The 22,302-nt window shown below is 41.3% G+C and overlaps 1 protein-coding gene across 1 annotated transcript; it reads left to right on the plus strand.

The window, feature by feature from the left end:
* The first annotated feature begins 6,263 nt into the window (after positions 1-6,263).
* On the plus strand, positions 6,264-8,428 carry mafba (v-maf avian musculoaponeurotic fibrosarcoma oncogene homolog Ba). Its single transcript, XM_041799986.1, has one exon. The coding sequence runs from the start codon at positions 6,750-6,752 to the stop codon at positions 7,962-7,964; it is 1,215 nt and encodes a 404-aa protein (XP_041655920.1). The 5' UTR covers positions 6,264-6,749; the 3' UTR covers positions 7,965-8,428.
* The last annotated feature ends 13,874 nt before the right edge of the window (positions 8,429-22,302 follow it).

The following is a 22,302-nucleotide window of genomic DNA, read 5'->3' on the forward strand; positions in this document are numbered from 1 at the left end:
CCGCCCACAAGGGTGGATAAAGGAGAGAGATTTCTCGGGTCCAGCCAGACAGGGGACCTGTGGAGGTCAGTAACATCATTTTTTACCTGAATATTAACCACTCTTAGCAAAGCAACAATATTTTGATATGAACATGCGGTAGTATATAGCTTTCATATAATGTAAAGCCTTTTTCTTATAACAGAATAAAAATGGGTTTAAAGTGGCAAAAACAGGCAGGAAAAGTAGTGAAATGGAATTTTCAAAGTAGAAAAAAATTGTTAAAAACGGCAAAAAGGGGGGTGTAAACAGTGGTACAAACAGTGGTAAATAGGGCAAATAACTCAACAAAGGCAACAATAGGGAGAGAGTGGCAAAAATGTGTTAAAAATAGCAAAAACTAGCAGAAAACATGTAGGAGAGGGTTTCAATATAGCAAAATAGCTTTAAAGTGGCACAAATGGGTAGAAAAGATGGCAAAAATGTGTTGAAGTGGGCAGAAATAGGCTGAAATGCAGTAAAATTGGATTTTAAAAGCATCAAAAAATTGGTTTAAAATGGCAAAATTGATTATAAAATTGGTGTAAAAGTAATGCATAAAGAAGTTCATGTTGGCAAAATGGGTCAACAGAGGCAACAGTAGGAAGGAGGAGGAAAAATTGGTTAAAAGTTGCAAAAAATGGCAGAAAAAGTGGTGGAGAGGGTTTAAAAGTGGCAGAAATGAGCAGAGAAGGTGGCAAAAAATGGTTAGATGAGGGCAATGGGCAAAAATGGCTTAAGATAAAGAAAAAATGGGTTTAAAGATGGGTGGTAAAGGAAGTGGAATGGGATTTTAAAAGTTTGGAAAAGTTGGTTTAAGATGGCAAAATATGTAAAAACAGGTAAAAATGGGAAAATGTGTGCCAAATAATAGTAGCAAAAAGTGGTCAAAAGAAGTTAAAATGTGGCACAAGTAAATAATCGCAACATCAGAACCCAATAATGGCTTAATAATAAGAATAATAATGCATTTTATGTGTAGGCACTTTTCAAAGCACTTAAGGTCACCTTACAAGAAAAGTTTAAAACAAGACAAATAATTAAGTCCACAAAATACACACAAGGTAGCATTAAGTTAAACCAATGAATTAAACAGTGAAGGTCAACTGAAAGGCATCAGTCAGACAGAATATGCCAGTTTGAAAAGATGAGTTTTAAGGCAGGATTTGAAAATGGAGAGAGAGTTAATATTACGGATGTCTGGTGGGAGGAAGCTCCAAAGTCTCACACACTTTTCAGCTCCAAAATGATGCAACTGTTAGCCAGGATGCTAGCAGCAATGCTACTGATCAAACACACACATTGATACTATCAATGACTCACAACTGGGCAGGGCTCGCTCTCTGGGTTTTTTCAGAGGCCAGACAAGTCTGTGGGCAGGTCTGTCTATATGTAGATGATTATAGATGACCATGAGGGGCGAAGATGCTCTTCAGACTGATTGGATAATACCAGACAGAGACAGGGCAGACTCTCTGATCAGTTCCATTGATAAAATGTAAATGTTTGTCATTTTTCGCAGGTGAATTGTGCTTCACAATAATTATGCTATACAGGATGAGAGCTGAGCATCTTGTATGTTCAGAGTTACAGTAGCCTGTTATTGGCTGAGAAAACACAAATGTAAACGGTGGTTATGACCAGAGAATACGGCCTTTAATTAGATTACGCCTGCACTCTGATATCAGGACCATGTGGTGTCGCCTACAGAGGGTGGTTACACGGACCCGGTTTATGATGAGACCTGATGTTATGCATACGCCTCTGCACAGAGCCAACTGGAAGAAAGCCAAACTATTGTACATAGCATTCCAATTTACATTAATGAAATGACCACAGCAAAAAGGCAGATTTACTGTTCCCTTTTTTCTGGTTTAATGCCAGAACAGTGCACACTGACATTTATTTGTTGTTATATTTACAGCATGCCAATCAGGGACATCTGATTATTCCCTCAACCATCCTGCTGTTATATCCTCCCTGCCTCTGAGTCATGTCAAAAATATATCATGAGAAGTTTTTAAAACTGAAGCTGTGTGCCAAATAAAAAGCCTCCATGTCACTGATGATACACATCAAGCTATTAGCAATGAGTAAACGCGCCACCAGAGGCGCCCTGTCACAAGAAATAAGCCTTAATTTTCTCTGCGAGCACAACTACCTTCATGAGAATGTGAGAGTGGCTGCAGTGATAACAGCTGAAGAGTTAGGAGTTTGGAATGAAGGATTGTGCACGAGGAGGAAAGCATGCAGAGGTTTTTTTTTTTAAACAAATAATCAGATGATGCTCAGTGTAAAATCAATGCTTTTTAATGAGACTGCCAGATTTTTGCACATATCTCCCCTCTTGTTTTTCCTGAAAAAGCTCCAGAGTCAATTAAGCCTGATGGGGATGTTAGCTTTCTCCAGAGGCTGGCTGACCAGCGCATGTTAACACAGACGACACATCTTAATAATACATGTTCTGACCGAGATAATCGATCAGTCTGGAGTAAACAAGAATGCCTGAGTATCTTTACGCAGAGGATGTAAGATCAAGGGTGTAAAAGAAAAGTCCAAGTTTGAGAACAAATTTAGGATATTTTTGGGGGGTGAAATCTATGTTGGCATTATTTTATTTCAATACCAAAACGGAATACTTTTTACAAAGTGATCCACCTGTTTACAAATTGCAATCTTAAAATGGGAAATGGATCCAACAAAATGCGTAAAAGGTTGGAGAAATATCAATTCTGCAAGTTATTGCACGGATTTCCAAATAAAGGCAAACTGGCTCTTATTCTAGAAGTTTACAATCCTAAAAGTGCGACCCAATCATGTGGAATTTTGTTGAAATTGGAGTGGAAAACACGCAGATAAGATGTACATTTTTCCCAAAAGCCCTATGACTCAGACTCACTATGAGATGTTTTAAATCTGAAGTTGCTGCAAAGGAAAACGGCAAAACCTTCAAGCTTCTGGAGCTCTGTGCGTCTCTCCTCTCGCTCCTGCGTCAAATCCCATCAAAGCAGCACTTCCGAAAACCCTCGTCTCTCCATCTCCATCCCTCACTCCGCCTGTCAGGGGCCTTCCAGCTCGGCTACCTCCCGTTTTGTTCTGCAACATTTCCAGGAAAGGTCTGGGGGACCATTACAGTTAATCATTACGCACGCCAAACGGCCCAAAGACGAGCAAATAAAAACAATAGTTTACCTAAGAGTGAGACACACAGTCTGGTTCTGGCTGTAAAAAAAAAAAACAGAAATCCTTATAGTGAGAGCGTCCTCCCATACAAAAGAAGTTTGAGTTGATCCAAGCTTTCTTGGCACGGGTGCAGCCCGGCTTTCGGGCAGCAGGTGCGCGTGCATGGACAGGTCCTGGAGCAGAGTAGAGATCCATATTTGTGAGGGAAATCATGGCTCTTCATACAGCCATGCCGGGGGCCTCGAGTGTGAAAGCATCGGGCCTGCTGCAGGTGTGAGATGAGAGCTGTGGGGAGCTGTGCAGCCGCTGCAGCCTCCATGCGTCAACTGTTAAATGTAACATTTTAAAGGTGATTTTATTTCTGTTATTCATTCCTAAAATCCGTAGGATGGGACTCTCATTAGGGGCGAATAAGCAAGCATCAACACTTTTTTTCGCTGTCCATAAGCACTCGGATCACTTAATAGATCATTAACCAGCGATATGCTGCTGACATGGACGCTTTTTTACATCTCGTCTCTCCATTACGGCGCGTTATGGCCGAGGGGGGAGAGCCGCCGGCAGGCCTGCCGCGATCTATTAGACTGGACTCGGGCTATATTAGAGAGCATTACGACCTAATGGGGCTGCCGTCGGGTCGGCCTCGCTGGGAAAGGGGCTGTAGAGCAGTTCGGCACGGCACAGCACGGCATGACTGGCTCGGGGCGCTTTTTGAAGTTGGAGCTGAGAAAGGGGAAGCTCGCCTGCAGCTTGAGGGAATAAAAACAGGATGGCTGTGACTTAAATGCTACCTGCAAGTTTTTTTTAATATGTTGAAGAAGAAAACTGTGCTCTGGTGTGTCAGCACGCGCATGCAATCAGAGCTTAGTTTGTTAGAAGGCTTCAAAGGTGAAGACTCGAAATTATCTCGAAAAAATGAATAAGATCCCAGTCAATTATCTGGATGTAGTATGTTCAAAAATAATCATTTTGCACGTGCAGCCTTTAAAAAAAATAAACTTAGGTTTACAGGTAAAATAATGATTAACAGGAGAAGGTAACCATGGTAAGTGATCATCATAAATCATTACGCACGCAGTGCCTTTCTGGTGTTTGTTAAAAGTCGCCTCTTTAATTGTAAAACTTCAGGAAACTGTTGAAATATAATTGTCTTTTTGTTTTATTGTTTAATATTTGTAGATATTTTAACTTTAGAGTATTGTCATTTTTGTGCCAGACTTTGAGTGTAGCGGGAAAAAAATCCCTAAATTACCCAAACTATAATTGAAACTGCGTTAAAGGAAATCTAAACTTCATTAAATCAGGAAATTAAGTGAGTATTTATTATGATTTATGGCAGTTCGGATTCAGAGTTGAACACTGCTGCAAACTGATTAAGAAATTAACCCAAACAAATAGGCCCTTCATTATCGGCTCTCATCTCTGGCAGCCTGCCTGATCAATAGGCTCCTGTGTTCGCGGCTGAACTGAAGCGTGGATATGAGCTGGAAACGAAATGATAATCCAATCGATCCTTCCAATTGACTCATTTACAAGCAGTTTCTTTTAGCAGGGAAGCGAGACATTTACTCACACTAATTCTTTTCTCTCTCTCTCTTTTGGCAGGCAATTAAAAATACAGATCAGATCAATGGTGCACTTTGGAGCATCTGATCCCTTTTCTTTCCAAACTACCTGTTTGGCAGTGTCAGAGAGGTGATAAAAAAAAATGTGGCACGTGGCTCAAATGACGCTGATTAATTGCTGTCATTCATAATTGCGGGATGTGACATTTAAAATGAGCAATTAGCGTGGAGATGGAAAATCCAAAAGCGGAGTAAAAAGGAGATCTATAGGAGCAGAGGCACCTCAGCAGCGTCACAGGTGCACGTGACGTCCACGCAGGGGCAGCCTTGAGCCTGTTTTCTGCTCCATCCCACTGTTTGGGATACTGGTCTCTGTTGAAACAAGGGTCCGTGCCAAGAGGAGCCTGATGAGGGAATCTGGGAGTCATAACAGGCTCTGAACAAACTTTACTTTTTCCAGAAAAATGCGCTAAAGCTGAAAGGATTGAATTACAGGCTTACAGAAATACGTATCCAATCAGAATCTGAAATTCAGAGCAAATAGGTCACCGTAAAAGTTATTAATTGGGCTAAAATGTCTTATTTAGATTGATGAGGTTTTATTTTCTACAATTTATTTGATATGATGTACTTAAAAGTTCAGCATCTGCTTGTGAGTCAAGTGTTTCCATAAAGCACAGCGTAAAAACGCAACAAAGTTGCAATAAAGTTGTGAATCCTTGTCTGTGGAAGGTTGTTAAAGTTAAAAAATTGTTAAATAAATTCTAAAATAGTACCTATACTTTTATCTGCAGGAAAATTAAGCAGAACTTTTGGTAGAATGCAATAAAAGCCGTGCGTAAAATGCAATCATGCGTAAAAAGTAACTAAACAGGCCTACTAAGTTCATTTAATGGATCAGAAGTAAATGTCACAGGATAATAGTTTCCCTGATAAATAAATAAAACTTTTTGAAGGGTTTAAATATTATATTAAGTGGTGCTTTTCAATAAAAGTGTCAGTAAAATTGATCATTTAAGATAGAAGTCCATGGAAACTGTTTTGTTACGCCATATGACCCCTGTTATGTAAACGCTTATATTAAGCATTGCATATGTGTTTGATTCTCGAGCTTTCTCGTGGAACTGTTGAGAACTTTAAATGATAAAAGCGCATGTTTAGTCTTTTAGAGCTGTATCCTATAGATCACATTATTCTAATTGAAAACAATCATTGGTGGAGACGCGGAGCAGTGCGTAACACCGCGCATAGTGTCCATAATGTGAAGGCATTTCTCTCCACTTTCCTCCCACCTTCTGCTTTTAGGGAAGTCGGTCAGCTGACTGTCTGTAACTGTCAAGACTGAACTGAGCGCCCTCCTCTCCTCTCCTCTGCTCTCCTCCTCCTCCTTCTCTTCCTCTGTTTCAGTGCAGAGTCCTGCTCCCATTGGAGAGCTGAGCGCTCCGGATCCAGCCCTTTCAGCGCGACGTCACGGTGCGCTATAAGGATAAAGCGCTGGCAGGCTCCGAGCGCAGTCTGCTGGATACCAGAGAGTGGGAGAGAGCGAGAGAGGCGAGCCTTTGAATCTCTGCGGTGCAGAGCTGGAAAAGCTGCTTCTCAGCGAAATTCAGACGCCCTATTTACTCCGCTTATTCGTTCCTTTTCTGTATTTTTTTTTTTCCTGGAGAAAAAAAGGGACTTACTACGAAGACGTTGCAACGAGGACTGGTTCCCGTCTCAGCGATCAGACGTGGTATTTCCTTCATTATTAATATTATTATTTATGTTGTTGTTTTTGTGAATGCGCTTCTACTGAAGGGACTGAGGTTTTACTTTTGCACTGAGACGCATTGCTTTCTACCTCCTGCCTGGTCTCGCTGCCAGATTATCCCAGCAGAAGTAGGCTATATGACGCAAACCGTGCGCAGAGCATTAGTCTGAAAGTTTTTCCTCCACTACTTTTTTCTTTTTTTCTTTTTTCCTCCACCAATCACACGGTGTTTCATGCTACAGCAAGTCAGTGTGCAGCGGTGGAGGATCCCAAAGAACGATTGCATGAAACAAGAAAGGAGAGAAGAGACACTGATTAATAAGTCAGTTTTTGCGACGCTCGCATATCTGCAGAAAAGTCGCGACAACAACATGAGTGCAGAGCTGAACATGGGCCCGGAGCTACCCAGTAGCCCCCTGGCTCTGGAATATGTCAATGACTTTGACTTGATGAAGTTTGACGTGAAGAAGGAAGCCCTGGCCGGGCTGGAGCGCAACGCTGTGCGCCAATGTAACCGTCTCCAACCCCAAGGCTCTGTGTCCTCCACCCCCATCAGCACACCGTGCAGCTCGGTGCCCTCTTCACCCAGCTTCAGCCCCACGGAGCAGAAAAACCACCTGGAGGAGCTGTACTGGATGCCGAACAGCGGGTACCACCAGCAGCTGGACCCGCAGACCCTGTCCCTGACCCCAGAGGACGCGGTGGAGGCCCTGATTGGAGCCACAGCTCACGGCCACCCTCCGCCTCCGCACGTCCAGCAGCAACTGCAGCAGCAAGGCGCCTTTGAGGGCTACAGGGGCCCGCATCACCACCACAGCCACCACGGCCACGGCCAGCAGCACCACCACCCATACGCTGGGGGCATCTCTCACCACGCCGAGGAGCTGTCCGGGCACCCGGGCGCGCACAACCACCCACACAGCCAGCACCACCATCACCACAGCCAGGACCCCGACAGCCCGTCCCCGGTGTCCCCAGAGTCCCACCAGCCGCTCCATCACCACCGCCACCATCACCACCACCATCCGCACGGCCACCTGAGTCAGTCCGGGGGGCACCACGGCTCCGGGGGCGGCCTGAACGTGGAGGACCGCTTCTCCGACGACCAGCTGGTGTCCATGTCGGTGAGGGAGCTCAACAGACACCTACGGGGCTTCACCAAGGACGAGGTCATCCGCCTCAAGCAGAAGAGGCGAACCCTGAAGAACCGGGGCTACGCGCAGTCGTGCAGGTTCAAGCGCGTGCAGCAGAAGCACGTGCTGGAGAATGAGAAGACGCAGCTGATGAACCAGGTGGAGCAGCTGAAGGCGGAGATCAGCAGGCTGGCGCGGGAGAGGGACGCCTACAAACTCAAGTGCGAGAAACTGACGGGCTCAGGGGCCAATAACGGGTTCCGCGAGGCCGGCTCGACCAGTGACAACCCTTCATCACCAGAGTTTTTCATGTGAGTCTTCATCGCCTTTTTCTTGTGAACAAACTTTCCCCCAAAACTCTTTTCTTTCTCCACAACTGACTGATGCGCAAAACTACACCTCCCACCCTGTTTATGATTCTACTAATAACAGTATCAATTATATTCATATTAGAAGAATAACCATCAAATAGTATTCTCATATATACTCATCTCTCCATCCACGTGTCAGCTGAGATACAAAGAGCAACGTAGAGAGTCTGATCAGCAGCATCTTTGTAGATTAGTTGCTTGTAGTGAAGAGACTTTTTCCTTCTTCAGAGAAGAGGATCGGCTGATGAACTTTTTTTTTTTTCTTTTCCTATGAGGCTTTGAAATATCTGTAAGTAGTGTGGGGATGTTGCGAGGCATTTGTCTTGTAATTTTTGTGTCTTCAAAAATACATGGCATTGTTCTAAAACGAGTAGGCCTCGCAGCCTGCAACACATTCAAACAAGTGGGGCCTGGAATCTGAGGGGGGGATGGGGAGGGGGGGGGTAACGTCTCCAAAAAGTCCACTTTATGCAAATTTCACTTCTGTCACAGCAGGGGGAGGGAAAAGGGTGAGGACATTTTATGCAACATCTCATTGATTTATTGCCTGCTTGGTTATATTCGAATATATATTGAAACAAAAAAAAAATCTGCATTAAATATTAATCCTGCATGCTGGACATGTACGGTAATTCTATTTTGTACTTTCATCTTCTCGTGTATATTAAGAGCATGTTGTTGATCTGCGCTTCTCTTTAGTTATTTTGGGGGGTTATTAGAGAAATGCAGCGGGGACAGAACAGCAGGACTGCCGGTGCAGTATCATATGGTATTTTTGTTTCCTTTTTTAGGGGCTTGTAAATATTATGCAACCGCAAAACTGCACAACAAGATAGAAGAGGCTGGTTTGAACTTCTTTCTTTCTTTGAGTTGTGTTTTATTCCATTTATTTTTATGTTCTGTTTTTTTTATCATTTTGGGGGTATTTGATCGAGAGAGGAGTGCTTTTTTTTTTATTTTGCATTTAAATACAGTAAAACTTTGTGTGTTAAGTGCACTTTTGTTTGGATCATGATTTGAAAAGTTTTCATTTTGATGTTTGTGCACACCTCCCTCCAGGAAGACATACTATGATTCTATAATGTTCAATATGACATACAACACACAGGCCTGAGTGCACGGCTTCTCTGTAATATTTGGACACGTGTAGCGCGAGCCTGAGGAGACGCACATGTGGCCACAATATTATTGGAGCCAGATTGCACAGAATAATAGGCTTTTAGGCATTAAGGCGAGGTTTCTGCACCCTGCAGAACACACAATGTGGCTTAATGCTCTGTCTTTTTGACTCAATGTGGCTTTTGGTGCTGTGATTTATTTTTTAAAAAGCAGAAAACCCAAGAAAAGCTCATTTGAATCGGCACCCACCTGTAGCATTTCTTACATCTGGGCCTGACATTGATGAAAATGTTTATATTTTTAATATTAAAGGAGCATTTCACTCTTCAGGGGTTTGTGTAGAGTTCATTTTAGATAACGCGAGCATTTTGACAAAAAAGTGGAACTTTTAATGCTCTATGTTTTCCTGATTTTTTTCCTGCCGGTCAGTAAAAAAAGGGGACTCAGGTTGTGCAAATGTTCAAAATGAAAACACGTGTTTATGTTATGTAATACGTTTGTTTATTTTCTGTCTATTATTATTCGATGATTCTGGTTCTGCTGGCCAGATGCATAGTTAAAAGTTTTTATTTTAATGATTTAAATTAACAAACTGTCAGATCATATCGAATAAGCATGGTGCTTGCATTTGAAACTATTGTTGAGAAGTCATGCATTTAACAATCTTTTTTTTTTTTTTTTTTTTTGTTACTGATTCAACTGTGTTGAAATCGAACTGAAACTGCAGCAGCGGGTTGTTGTTTTGTTTTCACCTGTTCCATGTATTTTGCGATTGATGGGGATCAATTTTCAATCCTGTTTATATAAAAATGATAGTTAAACACTTAAATTTGAACTGTTCCATTCAGGCTGGTTTCTGTTATGTCTTATTTTTTGGTTGTTTTTGGAAGAAATTGTTTCCTATTTTGCTTATTAAAGTCATTGAAATGGCAAGGATAACCTCTCAGACTTTTATTTTGAAAAGTGTGTTACATGATGACTCACGAGCTGCAAAAAGAAGTTTCTCCACACTTACTTTGTGCCAACAAAAGAGCCACGATGCGCAAAACTTTCAGGCTTTGATTTAATTTTTGTTTAACATGTGCGCTCTGAGCGCGTTAAGATGCCCACTTGTCCTTGGCCTTTACTTGATTTCCAGACTTGAGAATCATGTGGAAACTTTGGATGAGAGCCCACTGGCCCTGCTGTGATTAGATCACCGGCTCTGGCCGTTTATGTGGCGCTGCAGGGAGATTCCTATATGTGCAGCTCTCTGCTGGCATGCTGACTCCTGCAGAAACCCCGCCGTCACGACAGCGCACGGTAAACGGAGATCTTTGACCTTGCAACACAGCGGAGGAGGAAACATCACATTTACATTAAATGGTAACGAGTGCAAATTTTTGTTTTGATCCTGCACGCTTTGAACACTTTTTTTTTTCCATAACCTGACTCATTCATGCCCAATTTGAGTTTCAAATTTTAATGCGTAATGCGAGTTTAATGCGCAAAGCCAGACCCAGTTAAACAGTAGTCCCTTGCGCGCGCAGAGGTTTTATTTTTATGGTTAATGAAACTCATGTTTGCCACGTGTCAACACGCTTGCAACAACTCATACTGTGAGTTAATATTTGCACAATTTTAACTAACGTGTCCATGAGTCAAACAAAATCATGACTTTTACGCACCGACACAAACACTTTCTTTTCAATCCGCATACCCGGATAGTGTGACAATAAAAGAAGAGACGTATTAGAAGAAGAAGGGAGTAAGTGTTGATCTAGTCCCGGTCTAGAGTTTCTGGTGTCAGAACATTATCTGCCCCGTGTCTGCACATTCTCAAGGACAAAACCGCTACGCACAGATTCAACCAATGAGGCCCGAGGAAGGCGAGGCTAGTTTGCATTCTCTCTCTCTCTCTCTCCCACTCTCTCTCTCTCCCTGGGCAGCTTCTGCAGCCTGAGGGCATGAGTGCAGCTGGGGTGAACAAGGAGAAAGAGGCCCATATTTACAGTTGGGAAAATAGCACAAAACTCATATAAAAGCTGCAGTTTTAGTTGAGATCGTTCCCCCCCCTTTGTCTTCTTCTTTTTTTTAGTTCTTGTGCAGAAGCTGTTTAGTGTGAAAGTGAGCAAGGCAGTGCAAATAGGAGCCCAGGCTTTGTGTATAATATCATATGGTTTGTTTTGACTTCAGAGCTCAGCACACATGTTGATGCTCAGCTGGAAACAAGTGGAGAGGCAGGAGATCATCAGCAGTGGCATTAAGCACTTACCAAGCGGTCATGGTTGTTAAGTGTGTAGAAAAACATCCAAATGTTTCCAGAAAGAGCCTTTACGCCTTTTTTCTTCATCTTGGATTAAAAAGTAAAACCTCATAATTCATAGCTATAAAACAAAACACACAAATGGATCCAGGAAAGGGCATAGTAGGGCTGCTCGATTATGCCAAAAATCAATATCACTCTTATTTAGATTCATGAGATCACTTGTTGACTTGCATATTTACTGAGCTTAAACACTTTAATTCTGAGCCCGCTGCAGGTAGTAGGGATGAACTAAAACCTAACAAACCCTGTGGACAAAACAAGAGCAACACTGCATGTAGCACAGTAATTTGGTTATCTTGCTTTCATAATCATAAGAAGACAAAACTGTAGCTTCATTAATTTAGCAGGAGAGCAAATGAGATCAGTTTTGCGTCATCATGAATGATTTGGTCTATTTAAGGTGAAATACGCATGTACAATTGAAGAAATAACAGTCAGTAGACCATTTTAGCACATTCTCACATGAAATGTTTTATTCGGTGCATTTTTTTTCTTAGCAAATATTTGGTGGTTTGACAGTCACGTAAAGAAACTTGAAGACACCGTAAGGCAGAAAAAGGCACCATGCAGGAGGGGAGGGGGGGCAGAGGAAAGCATCAGGCTCTGCTCAGCGGAAGAGCCAAGGACACAGTGACCAGGCATACTGTAATGATTTTAGTCTCCGATCACACATTCACGCCCCCCACAGAGATCCTATCTGCATTCAGCCCGCTCTGCCAGCCTCCACCTCCAGCCTCCAGCTCCTGCATCGGCAGCAGTGAAGAGCGGAGTCACAGGAACCCTGGCCTGCTTCTCTTCACTGCAATGGACCCCGTTTAGCCCCGCTGCAGGTAATCCCTAAACAAACCAAACTTACAGTATGTGCATGTGACATTAGAAAAAAGAGTGCATGTTTGCAAATTTGCAGCACTTCATCCATTCACAGCACCATGTATGGCTATCTTATTAAACAAATAGCCTCTATAAAACTCATCAGTGCCATCAAGTAAACTTAACTACATGTAGATAAAACTCCATATGGATCTAGCAAGCATAAACTGACTTTCTCTCAGATTCGCACACTCATGTGCAGTCCAGCACACTGCTACACCAGCGCTCCATTGACTTTCATTGGAAGTGACTTCCCTGTTACTCTAAATCACAATGATTTCCCAGGGAATTAAAGCAGGCTTTCCCCATGGGACAGGCACAACACTCTTAGCGAACATTAACCAGTTGCTGAGAGGGGTCTTGCAGCATGTGTACAGTTCCAAATGCAAACACAATGAGAATAGGTGATGAAGGAAATTTGTTGCTCTAATTAGTCTGTCTATTTGTGTTTTATTTTATGCTGTTAACTGTGTCTTACTCTTCTGTCTGTGTTCGGCTAAGTGTGTGTTTTGTGCAAGTGTGTGTTAAATCTGCTTGAATCTCACACCTTTCAGTGCTCCGGACAGGAGTCAATGGCAATCAATCTTCTTTCTTCCATCGTCCAGCTCTCCATCCTCCTCTCCTGCATCTTCTTTCACCCACAGATGCTGAAAAACACAACAAACAAACACAGATGAAATACTTGTTTTAAAGTTTTAAGTTAAAGCTTTAACTTGGATGTTTTCTCCAGCAGTACACAAACTTTCTCAACTTAACTTCAACATTTCAGTGCTTTTTGTTCCTGGCATATCATAAGTACTTTAACATAAACGATACAATCTCAAAGGCTCCTTTTCCACATGGTTGCAGACGAGAAGAAGCCGCAGATTTCCACTGACCTCGTCCACCCGCAGCCTCTCGCTGTGATGAATCTCCGCCTTCATGGTCACAACCAGTCAATGGTCTGTATGATGGATACCTATGACCATGGCCGCAGTGAGTCGATGAAAGTGACCCATGTGTACATCTCCGCTTCCGGGATGTGAAACCCAATTCCGGGTGGGATTGATCCATGTCTGGCCACTGCGGGGATAAGGCCAGAGAAGAGGAGATAAGAGCAGACACCGAGCGGTCAATGATACATTTGAACCATCAACCTCTAATGCAAACAGGACGCTATAATGCCCCCGCCACAACAGAGTTTTAAAGATATACAAACCATAATTCACAGAGGCATTGAAAATAAAACTTCTGTTGTCTGACTTTCACTGGGAAAAAGGTGTGGAAAGTATTTGAATTGTAATGTGATCCATAGAGTTAGAATCAGGGTATATACAGTAGACCTGACTTCAAATCAAATCTGAATTAAATACTCTATTACCTTCCGTTTGTAGGGTAAAAATGTGACAACATAGAAAAGAAAATCTCACTGACTTAGCAACTTCACTCATGGTGCAAAAGTGCCTTATGCCTAAAGCCATTTCGTGCTGATTGTCAGGTTAAATATGAAAACATAGAAAAAAAGGTAGGTAGTGTTTCTTATTGAGTATGCAAATCAAGCTTCTTTGAAGTATTTTGAAATTACAGTATGAGAGATAAGACCTCGATTTGATACCCTAAGATAGCTGACAATGGAAGGTTTTTTTTTTAATGCAGTGACCAGACTCAAAGGTACAAAAAACATTCAGCAATGCTGCAATCATTCTTGATAAAAACTGAAGCCTCCTGTGAGGAGTTTTTAGCTGGCTGTGACAAATGAACACTGATGCCTCTTTAAGCTGCAAAAGCAAATGAGACCATCAAAGACTGATCACTTCTATCAAGTTACTTTAAATGTTTGAAACTGCTGCCAGGATGTAGGCATCAGTCATTTACAGCACAATGCAGAAAAAAAAGCTAAATATTTAACATGTTCTCTACTTCAAAAATGACTGTTTGAAGAAAACAGCATGGGACTTGGCATGCACAGGACAAAATCAGCAAAGAGAAAAGAGGTACCACTTTGACCACAGGGGGCGCCAAAATTGACATGAACCAAGGTTTCTCACAGGAGCTTTAAGTAGTAATAATATTCATATTGAAGAGAATTTTAACTATGAATGTTAAACTTTCAATATTCTTATACTTTAATCCATGGATTTAATCTTGAATGGGGTTGTTTAGCAATTATTTTTCAAATCTTAGCTTACTGCTGAATATTAACAGTTAATTTAGGTTGGTCAAATTTAAATCAAAAGTGTATAATTTATTTGGCATTACAAAAGTCCACACTGACAATGTGAAGCAGTGTTAATTTTAAAAGTACGACTGAAACTGTTCACTGACTACCTGTTTTTCATGACGAAGACTCGACTAAGATTAACTAAAAAAAGCTTTCATGATAAAACACTGAGTAAGTTAGTTTTTATCAAGGAGACAAAAACGAGACTAAAATGCAAATCAGCTCTTTCAGATTCCACGTTATTTCTCCACTGTGGGTAAATCTTTCCAAACACAACATATGTAGCTCTTCTGCTTCTCAACTGTAGAAAGCACGGATGTCAGGTTTTGCAGTGTGCATTGAACACATAAGTATGATTTGGCACCAGATTCAAAAAAGAGAATAAATGTTCTGACTAAAGTGTAAGGACTTTTTATGGACAAAAACTGGAATAAAATGTTTTTGAGTTTATGTTGTCTAAAACTCGACTAAAACTTTAAAGCAGCGTATCCCAAAAGGGAAAGTGGCCCATGTTGAGACCTGAAAATCCTCCAGTACCCACCAAAAACCCTTTTACAACCATATCATGAGACTCAAATATTTACCTTTTACTAATATATATGTTTTTCATAAACAGAGAATTTCAATGCAATGCTTTAGAGACATTAACATTATTTCTAAAAGTGTTTGTGCGGTCACAAAGTACACATAATGAGCCACTTATATTTTTGTTTGTTTGTTTTAATCAGACATCTGCAAAGTCACTTAAATTTTCTCTTTAATCATAAGTTCAGGCTCTAAAAATTCTTCCCAAGTAGCATTAATGACTCAGAAGAAAGTGAGAAATTCTAAAAATTGGAAGGCGAGTGGCGTTGTGGAATGTCGAACGCTAACAGTCACAAGTTGATCCAGCACCAGTTAAACTGTGACACCACCTGTATGACAAAATGAATGATAGAAGAGTGACTGGAGCTCAACTTATGGATGTGTTTATTATTTCTGAGTGTTAAAATAATAACGTAATGAAGTATTCCATGATGACTTGACATATCATTTCATTAGTATTGCTGTATACATTTTTATGATTTTTGGTTATTGCAAATTTCCTTCCGGACTTGCCCACTGAGCTGTCTGTGAGGTTTTTCTTTTTACATAAATAAGACATTAAAGAGCGGTGGTGACTTATTTTACATTACTGTGACTGGGGGGAGGGATTGCAAAGGCTCAACCAAAGGGGACAATCAGCCGTGCAATTAATGCCATTTTAAAAGAATGTACTAACTATGGACCCTAATTATACCAGAATTAATGCATTAATGCTGACAGCCCTATTTTTCATGCTTTTAATTTTCAGTGTGTGCTGTCCAAAGTTAAGAGTACTCATTTCCCTGTTCGTATTAAAAAAAAAACCTGCCTTTATCTTGAAAGAAAATAATGAACTTCTAGTAGATTAAAGTCATTATAAAGCTATAAAAAAAATGTTTATTTTAGATTTGTTGTATTACAGGCTGGTGTTTTAACCACCAGGCCAAATTTCAATCATAAAAAAGATCTCTAGGTATATAGAAGGAAGTTTCAAAATCATGAAAAATGAGGCAGTAAACTCTGCTCTATAATAGTGGGCGTGTCTGTTGAATGAGCTGAAGCCACGCCTACTCACAAGAAACACAATCCTCTCAATCTTATGAATTGCTTCTGATCATAGCGCAGCTGTCTGGCTCAGTGCCAGAGCAGAGTGACAGAAATTGGGGATTAAATTTACTGTTTTCTGGCACAAATCCCTCTGTTATGATACTGTAATGACCTGTAGGCCACCTTGGCTGATAGATTTGAGAAATTTACCCACAATGAACAAAAGCACAGCATGTAGCTGGCTGTTAACTTTAAATGAAGGCAGTGACATCTACTAACAGACTGTACAGAGATTAACTGCTCTGTGATTTTATATCATTATAAAGTTAAGGGGGCGGGGTTACTCCCCATCAAGACCGGTGATGTCATGGGCGCATATATTTGCCCTGCTCAATAAAACAAAGCCAGGAAAGAGGTGAACAACCATCGGTCTATATAAAAAAATTCAGTCACACACAGATCTCATTGTTTTCATATGTTTACAAAAACCTTATTCCAACATATTTAGTGTGTTAAAACACAAAGTTTGGATTTCACTTACAGGGATGTCAAAGTTTAAAGCATTAGCTTAAGCACAAAAAAGAGCTTGCTATGGATAGAAAAGTCAATAACAACATCCAAAGAGAAGAGCAAAAAAAAGCAGATTAATTTTCATTTGTCTACTGAACCATCTGTGAATTTAAGAGAAATTAGGCAAATTAATGTCTTAATTTTTCATCACTGTTGGAACAGGAGGACAATACAGTGAGTAGGCTTTGTATTCAGCAGAACTACTATTGTAAATTAACTAAAAGTACAAAACAGCATGATTAATGTGATTTAAAAAAAATGAATTAATTTCTGACCTTAATCTCATCATAATCAGCGTGTTGGCAGGCAGCTCTAGTTGCTAGCACTTACAACTGTTGCAAGAGGTCAGATGGGGCTAAATCTCATTATTCTATAAATGGTTAAGTGTTTTATTGTTAACAGAAAATTATTACTTTCCTCAAGCTCATTATGGTAGTCGAAGGAAACGATCTACTGATCTGTAAAGACAGGAAATTATAGTTTTTCAGGTAGTGAATGTAAAAGCACAGTTCTTAAATGGGACTCAGTTTTTGGTGTATCCAAATGTTAACCAATTTCAATTTCACAATAGACAAGCAGTTCAAGTCATTTGGGAACAAATAAATGAAAGCATCTGTTTGTTCTTTCTCAACAAAAATAAAATTCAGACACATTTCTCACATTTATTTGTCAGTAAAGAGAATACCTTCAGGCATTTGATTGTTTTAAGATACATAATCAATAAGTGATTTGGGGTGAAAGATCTTAAGATTAGAAACTCCAAACCTTTAAATCTTTCTCGAAATGTCTATAATTATGATTTTCCATTCAGCAGTGCACCAAAGCGTACATCCTACCAGTCGATTAACTAACCGAGTACCCAGACTGTCTTCCCTGAGTGCTGTCGGTGTGCTGTATCATCTCAACCCTGTGTACGATGCTCTGGCCCGTTGTCGCCCTAAGAAGTGAAGTAAATAATTGAATGGATCCATTAATAAATAAAGTGCAGAGGGTGGGTGGGAGGGAGGCTTTGAAGAGGAGGGATGGAGAGGAGAGATGAGAGAGACAGGTCACTCATCTTTACAATCACCGTGCAGGGAGTGGCATGGCTGCAAACACGCCGCCACTTCTTCTTTCTCTGAGCTCTTTTTTCTCCCTCGGAGGTGTCTGGACATAATAAGCATTAGCTGTGGTGAACTCTGACTCTGAGCTTGGAGCAGGATGTGGAATTTAAACACATTTCCTTTCTGATCCACCGGGACGAGGCGACTTCCTGTAAAACAGGTGGAAGGAGGTAGCATGGAGCTACCGCCAAAGTCTACCTTCAGTGTGGCCCAACAGTTTTCCAGTAGGCCTTGGTAAATTCCAACTGGTTGGTGTTATTTCTATATGCTCTAGCTCCCAATTTAATATAAAATCCTGCCAAGGGAGCTGTGACTGGAAAAGTGAATATGAAGCTGTGGTTTTGAACCATATAGAAGTTTAAGAGGATTCATCATCAGCTACTAAACACTGCTGAAAACATGTTTCCTGTTACAATATTGTTGCTTTTTTCAGATATTTTTTATCTTTCCCTTCAAATGCAGAAAAACTGCTCTATATTTGTCTTCATTAATGCCTGTAATAATGTGTTGCATGGTTAATAAATCACCAAAGACATTAAATCAAAACCCAAATCTTTCCCTGCATTGCTGCTCTCACATGCCAACAAAGTTAGTATTTTTCTCTCTGGACAAATTGTATACCAATACTCACATCTCCCTGCTCATTCTCTCAACCCATTTTCGCATTTGCTCCCATATTCCCCCCCTTGTTTTCTCTTTCTCCCTGCCCTTTTTTTTTATTTTACTGCCTGATCTCTATTTAGATTTCCTCGTTTGGAGTTGCCACAACGCTCCCCGCTGCCAACATCTGCAAGTGGTTTGGAGGCAAGAGACACTATGGAAAAACATTGAGAAACAAAAAAAAAGGGAGAGAGAGAGAGCAGGGCTGCGCTCTACTAGCAGCATTCGACAGAACAGAGGCTGTGAAAAAGGAGACTAACTGCTCTGGGATCAGAGGCACATGCAGGCAGCAGGCTGACTGAAAACACAGTGTAAAATTGGCCATGGAAGGAGATACAACATAAATACAACACCTGCAAGTAATGTACTTGAGTTAAGATGGGTGGGGGTGGTGTGTTGGAGTTGTTAGGACCCCACAGTTTGGGCTTTTTGTGCGGATTGACCTCAATCACGTGTCAGGTTTTAGGCAGATTGGACTTAAGCTGCAGCACTTTTAAAGAGATTATGTTATTGTAAGAGATTAGAGGAAGTAGATACATTGAAGGGAGCTAATGAGGGGTTTCTCCCCTCCCCAGCTGCCAGCTCTAATTCAGTGCTCACTGTCCTGTTGATAATACACACTACAATAGTATTACTGTGGCATTAGAGGCTTTACAGTGAGACCCACTCTGTTGACAGTGTGGCAGAGGTTCAGATGTTTGTGTTTTGCCATCCTGCATGTGGCTGCTTTTTAAACACATGTGAAAAGGGAGGGAGCAAGCGAGAGAGAATGGGGGAGTTTGTGTGTACAGTAGGGTCTCATTAGGTAATGAGGATGATTACGCTGCATTAGGTGGTGGAGAAGAAGAGAGGCAGCAGCCACAGGGTGGGAGCGGGGAAAAGAGAACATGTGTCTATGATTTGCGGCATAAGCACATACCATTTAATTGACACAAGCTCTCTCCGGCTCCCGATTGGTGCAGAGCTGTCCTCTGCGTGTCTGCTTGGCCTGCGCTGTCCTTGACTCGGAGGGCAGAGAGACAGATGTGGTGTGAAAAGGGGAATATAAAGAAAAGTGTGGAAAGGTACTGAGCGGAGAGAGCAGAAGGAGGCGGAGAGTGGAACATTGGAGAGTTTTGTAGGTCAGACAGTCACTGGTTTTTGATGGAAAGGTTTTGTCTGGGAGTCCCCGTGGCAGATGAGTTAGGTAATGCTGTTTAAAGGAGGAACGGAGAAGCAGCATGGGCATCACCCTACATGGAGGAGCATTTGGCTGGATGTGTGAAGACAGGTTTCCCCTTTGCATGGAGCTGCCCTCTCTTTTCCCCTTCTATAAGTAGGCAGGTATTTTTACCCAGCATAAAGTGCTGACCCAGTCTCAGGTAATTACACCCCTGTTGGGCTTTGGCACAGACATGTCAGGGCGGTGCTGAGTGCACCTTACACCCTAGCTCTGGGTAAACCACACTTATCTTGCTATTTACAAGGGAATATAGAGCCCTGCTCCACATGAGGCAGAGGGAGGGAGGGCATACCTTGGCAAAGCAAGGAAACCTTTCCCTGGCACAGGCCCACTGACACCCCATCCCCCATCAAAGAACACAAAAGGACACAAAAGAAATGAAACTATACTCCAAATTTATGCAGCGCAGGTTATCAAAGAGAGGGAAAAAAGCAGCATAAACACTGAACTGAGGGTTTCTGTCAATGTTGTGCTCGTGTGTGGTACTTTTCCTGGCAGGAATTCAATCCAATAATCCCTAAGAGGGTTAGGCATGTTCTAATCACTTCTAACACAATAATGGTGAATGATCATGAATGATGCATATCTTTCTTGAAAGCGCTTTTCGAACAAAACAATGGCTCTATTTACAAGTCAGGACATGTTGGCGCTTCCAAATTATTTTTATGGAGCATCGCTCTGACTTTCAGAGGTGTTAATAACTTAACAATACAGCACCAGCATAAAATACAATCCAAACATACAGTTCATGAAGGTATTCGAGGTCTGGGTACAAGGCCAACATAACCTAAGGGTGTTTGGACTGAGTTAGGTTTCATTTCCAGGCTCAAGACTAAAATATGAATCACACTGCTGATTATGTTTTATTATTATTAAATATAAGGTTCATTGTTTAATTTACAGAGACAGAGTTCACACGGCTCATTCTTCTGGTTTTGTGTCAAACACTAGAAGTAATGGTTGAAACTTTCTCAATTGCCATTGGATGATGGATGATCAGGAATTAAACAAGTCCAATATTTATCCTAAAAAGCCTCATTTCAGGACACTTCTGAGCTCTCCTTCTGTCATTGTCTGGTTGCACAAAAAGATATTAACTAGGGTTTCAATACTGTGATTACATGAGTCTCAAATTTCCTGGAGTTAATTACAACTGATGCCCCTTTTGTTGAATTTTGAAATTCCACTTTATGCATTCAGAATCATTTGTGTTCCATTATTGATTGTTACACCACCTTCATCTAAAGCTGGGTTTACATTCCACTATTTCAAGCTGACTCAGTTACAGTCGTGGTGGAATGTCAGCTCACACTGGGCGACTGAGATGTTTTCGGCTCACAACTATCACGTACGATTTATGTGCTTGCACTATATGGTTTGATGGTTACGCACAGTCTGAGCGCTCTCTCTGCTCAAGTAAGGTCAGGACAGACTATGAAAAATGTCAACAGAGTTTCATCTGCTGTCTTGTTTTCATGCTTCAAATAGCTATGAATAGCAACAAAATTGCTCTCGCCTTCGCATACATACAAACAGTATTCTCAGTAAACACAACTAGCAGCTAAATAATAACAAATAACAGCTGGATAGGCCTGTATTCTGCTTGTTTTTCCTGTATTATAAGGAAGGCACATCAAAAAGGCAATCCTGCTCTTTCCGTAATGATTTAAGATGCTGTCGGAGAGTTCACAAAGGTAAGAATGCCCCAAAGTTGAGGAATCTGCTTGTGGCAGTCATATGACCAAAATATCAAATATGCCAAATATTCATCCAACCACTCAGGAACAGCTGGTCAGGCTGCAGTCGGCTCTGGTGCCCCCCTGTACACTGCACACTAAACAGTGCAAATCAGGATGAAAGTTGGCTTGACTTCAAAGTGAGTCATTTGACTCAAAATTTGCAACTCAGTCGTTTGAAAATCACATATTGTACATCCAGCTTAAAGGTGACTAACTTCCTGTGGTTACAAACCTGCTTTTATTTTGAAAGAAACTAAGGAGCTTTAGACAGATGAAAGGTTATGAAGTGAACTCAACCATGAAAAAAGGAACTTGTTATGGATTGAAAAAGAAATAACTGAAGGTGCAGATGACTGTTCCTTGTCTTCTGAGCTGTCTGTGAGGTTTTAAAGTGAAATGAGACATTAAGACAGTATTGTACTCATTTTCATTACTGTGATTGAAGGTAGGCACTGCAGTGGCTCAACCAAAGTGTGCTAAAAACCTAATATTAAGGGTGCTTTCACACCTACATCGTTTCATCTGGACTTTTGGCCTTGTCAGTTTGATCCGAAGCTAAATGACAGGTATGAAACTTCCGCTGGACGATGGTCCAGACAAAAAAGCTGGACCTTGGTCCATCCAAATGAGATGGTCTCAAACTGGACTGAACTGGACCACAGTCCAATTCATGCCCAGTATGAATGCATTATTTTGAAAGGTTTGGACCTTCGTATTGATGTCAGGAAATTACAACATGAGAACCAGAAAAAGGAAGTCCAACACCGTAACAAAATGAGCCATGGGAACACACAGGGGGAAGATGAGACCAAATGTCTTTCCAACTGTATGAAGAGAGAGTACACAAGAGGATTGAACAACAGTCCCGCCTGAAGATAAA

The sequence above is a fragment of the Cheilinus undulatus genome, linkage group 11 (genome assembly GCF_018320785.1).
Source record: "Cheilinus undulatus linkage group 11, ASM1832078v1, whole genome shotgun sequence".
NCBI classification, from domain to species: Eukaryota; Metazoa; Chordata; class Actinopteri; order Labriformes; family Labridae; genus Cheilinus; species Cheilinus undulatus.

Bases quoted from the DNA above. Each gene is read 5' to 3' on its own strand.
- mafba (XM_041799986.1), top strand. From the start codon at position 6,750: ATGCTACAGCAAGTCAGTGTGCAGCGGTGGAGGATCCCAAAGAACGAT.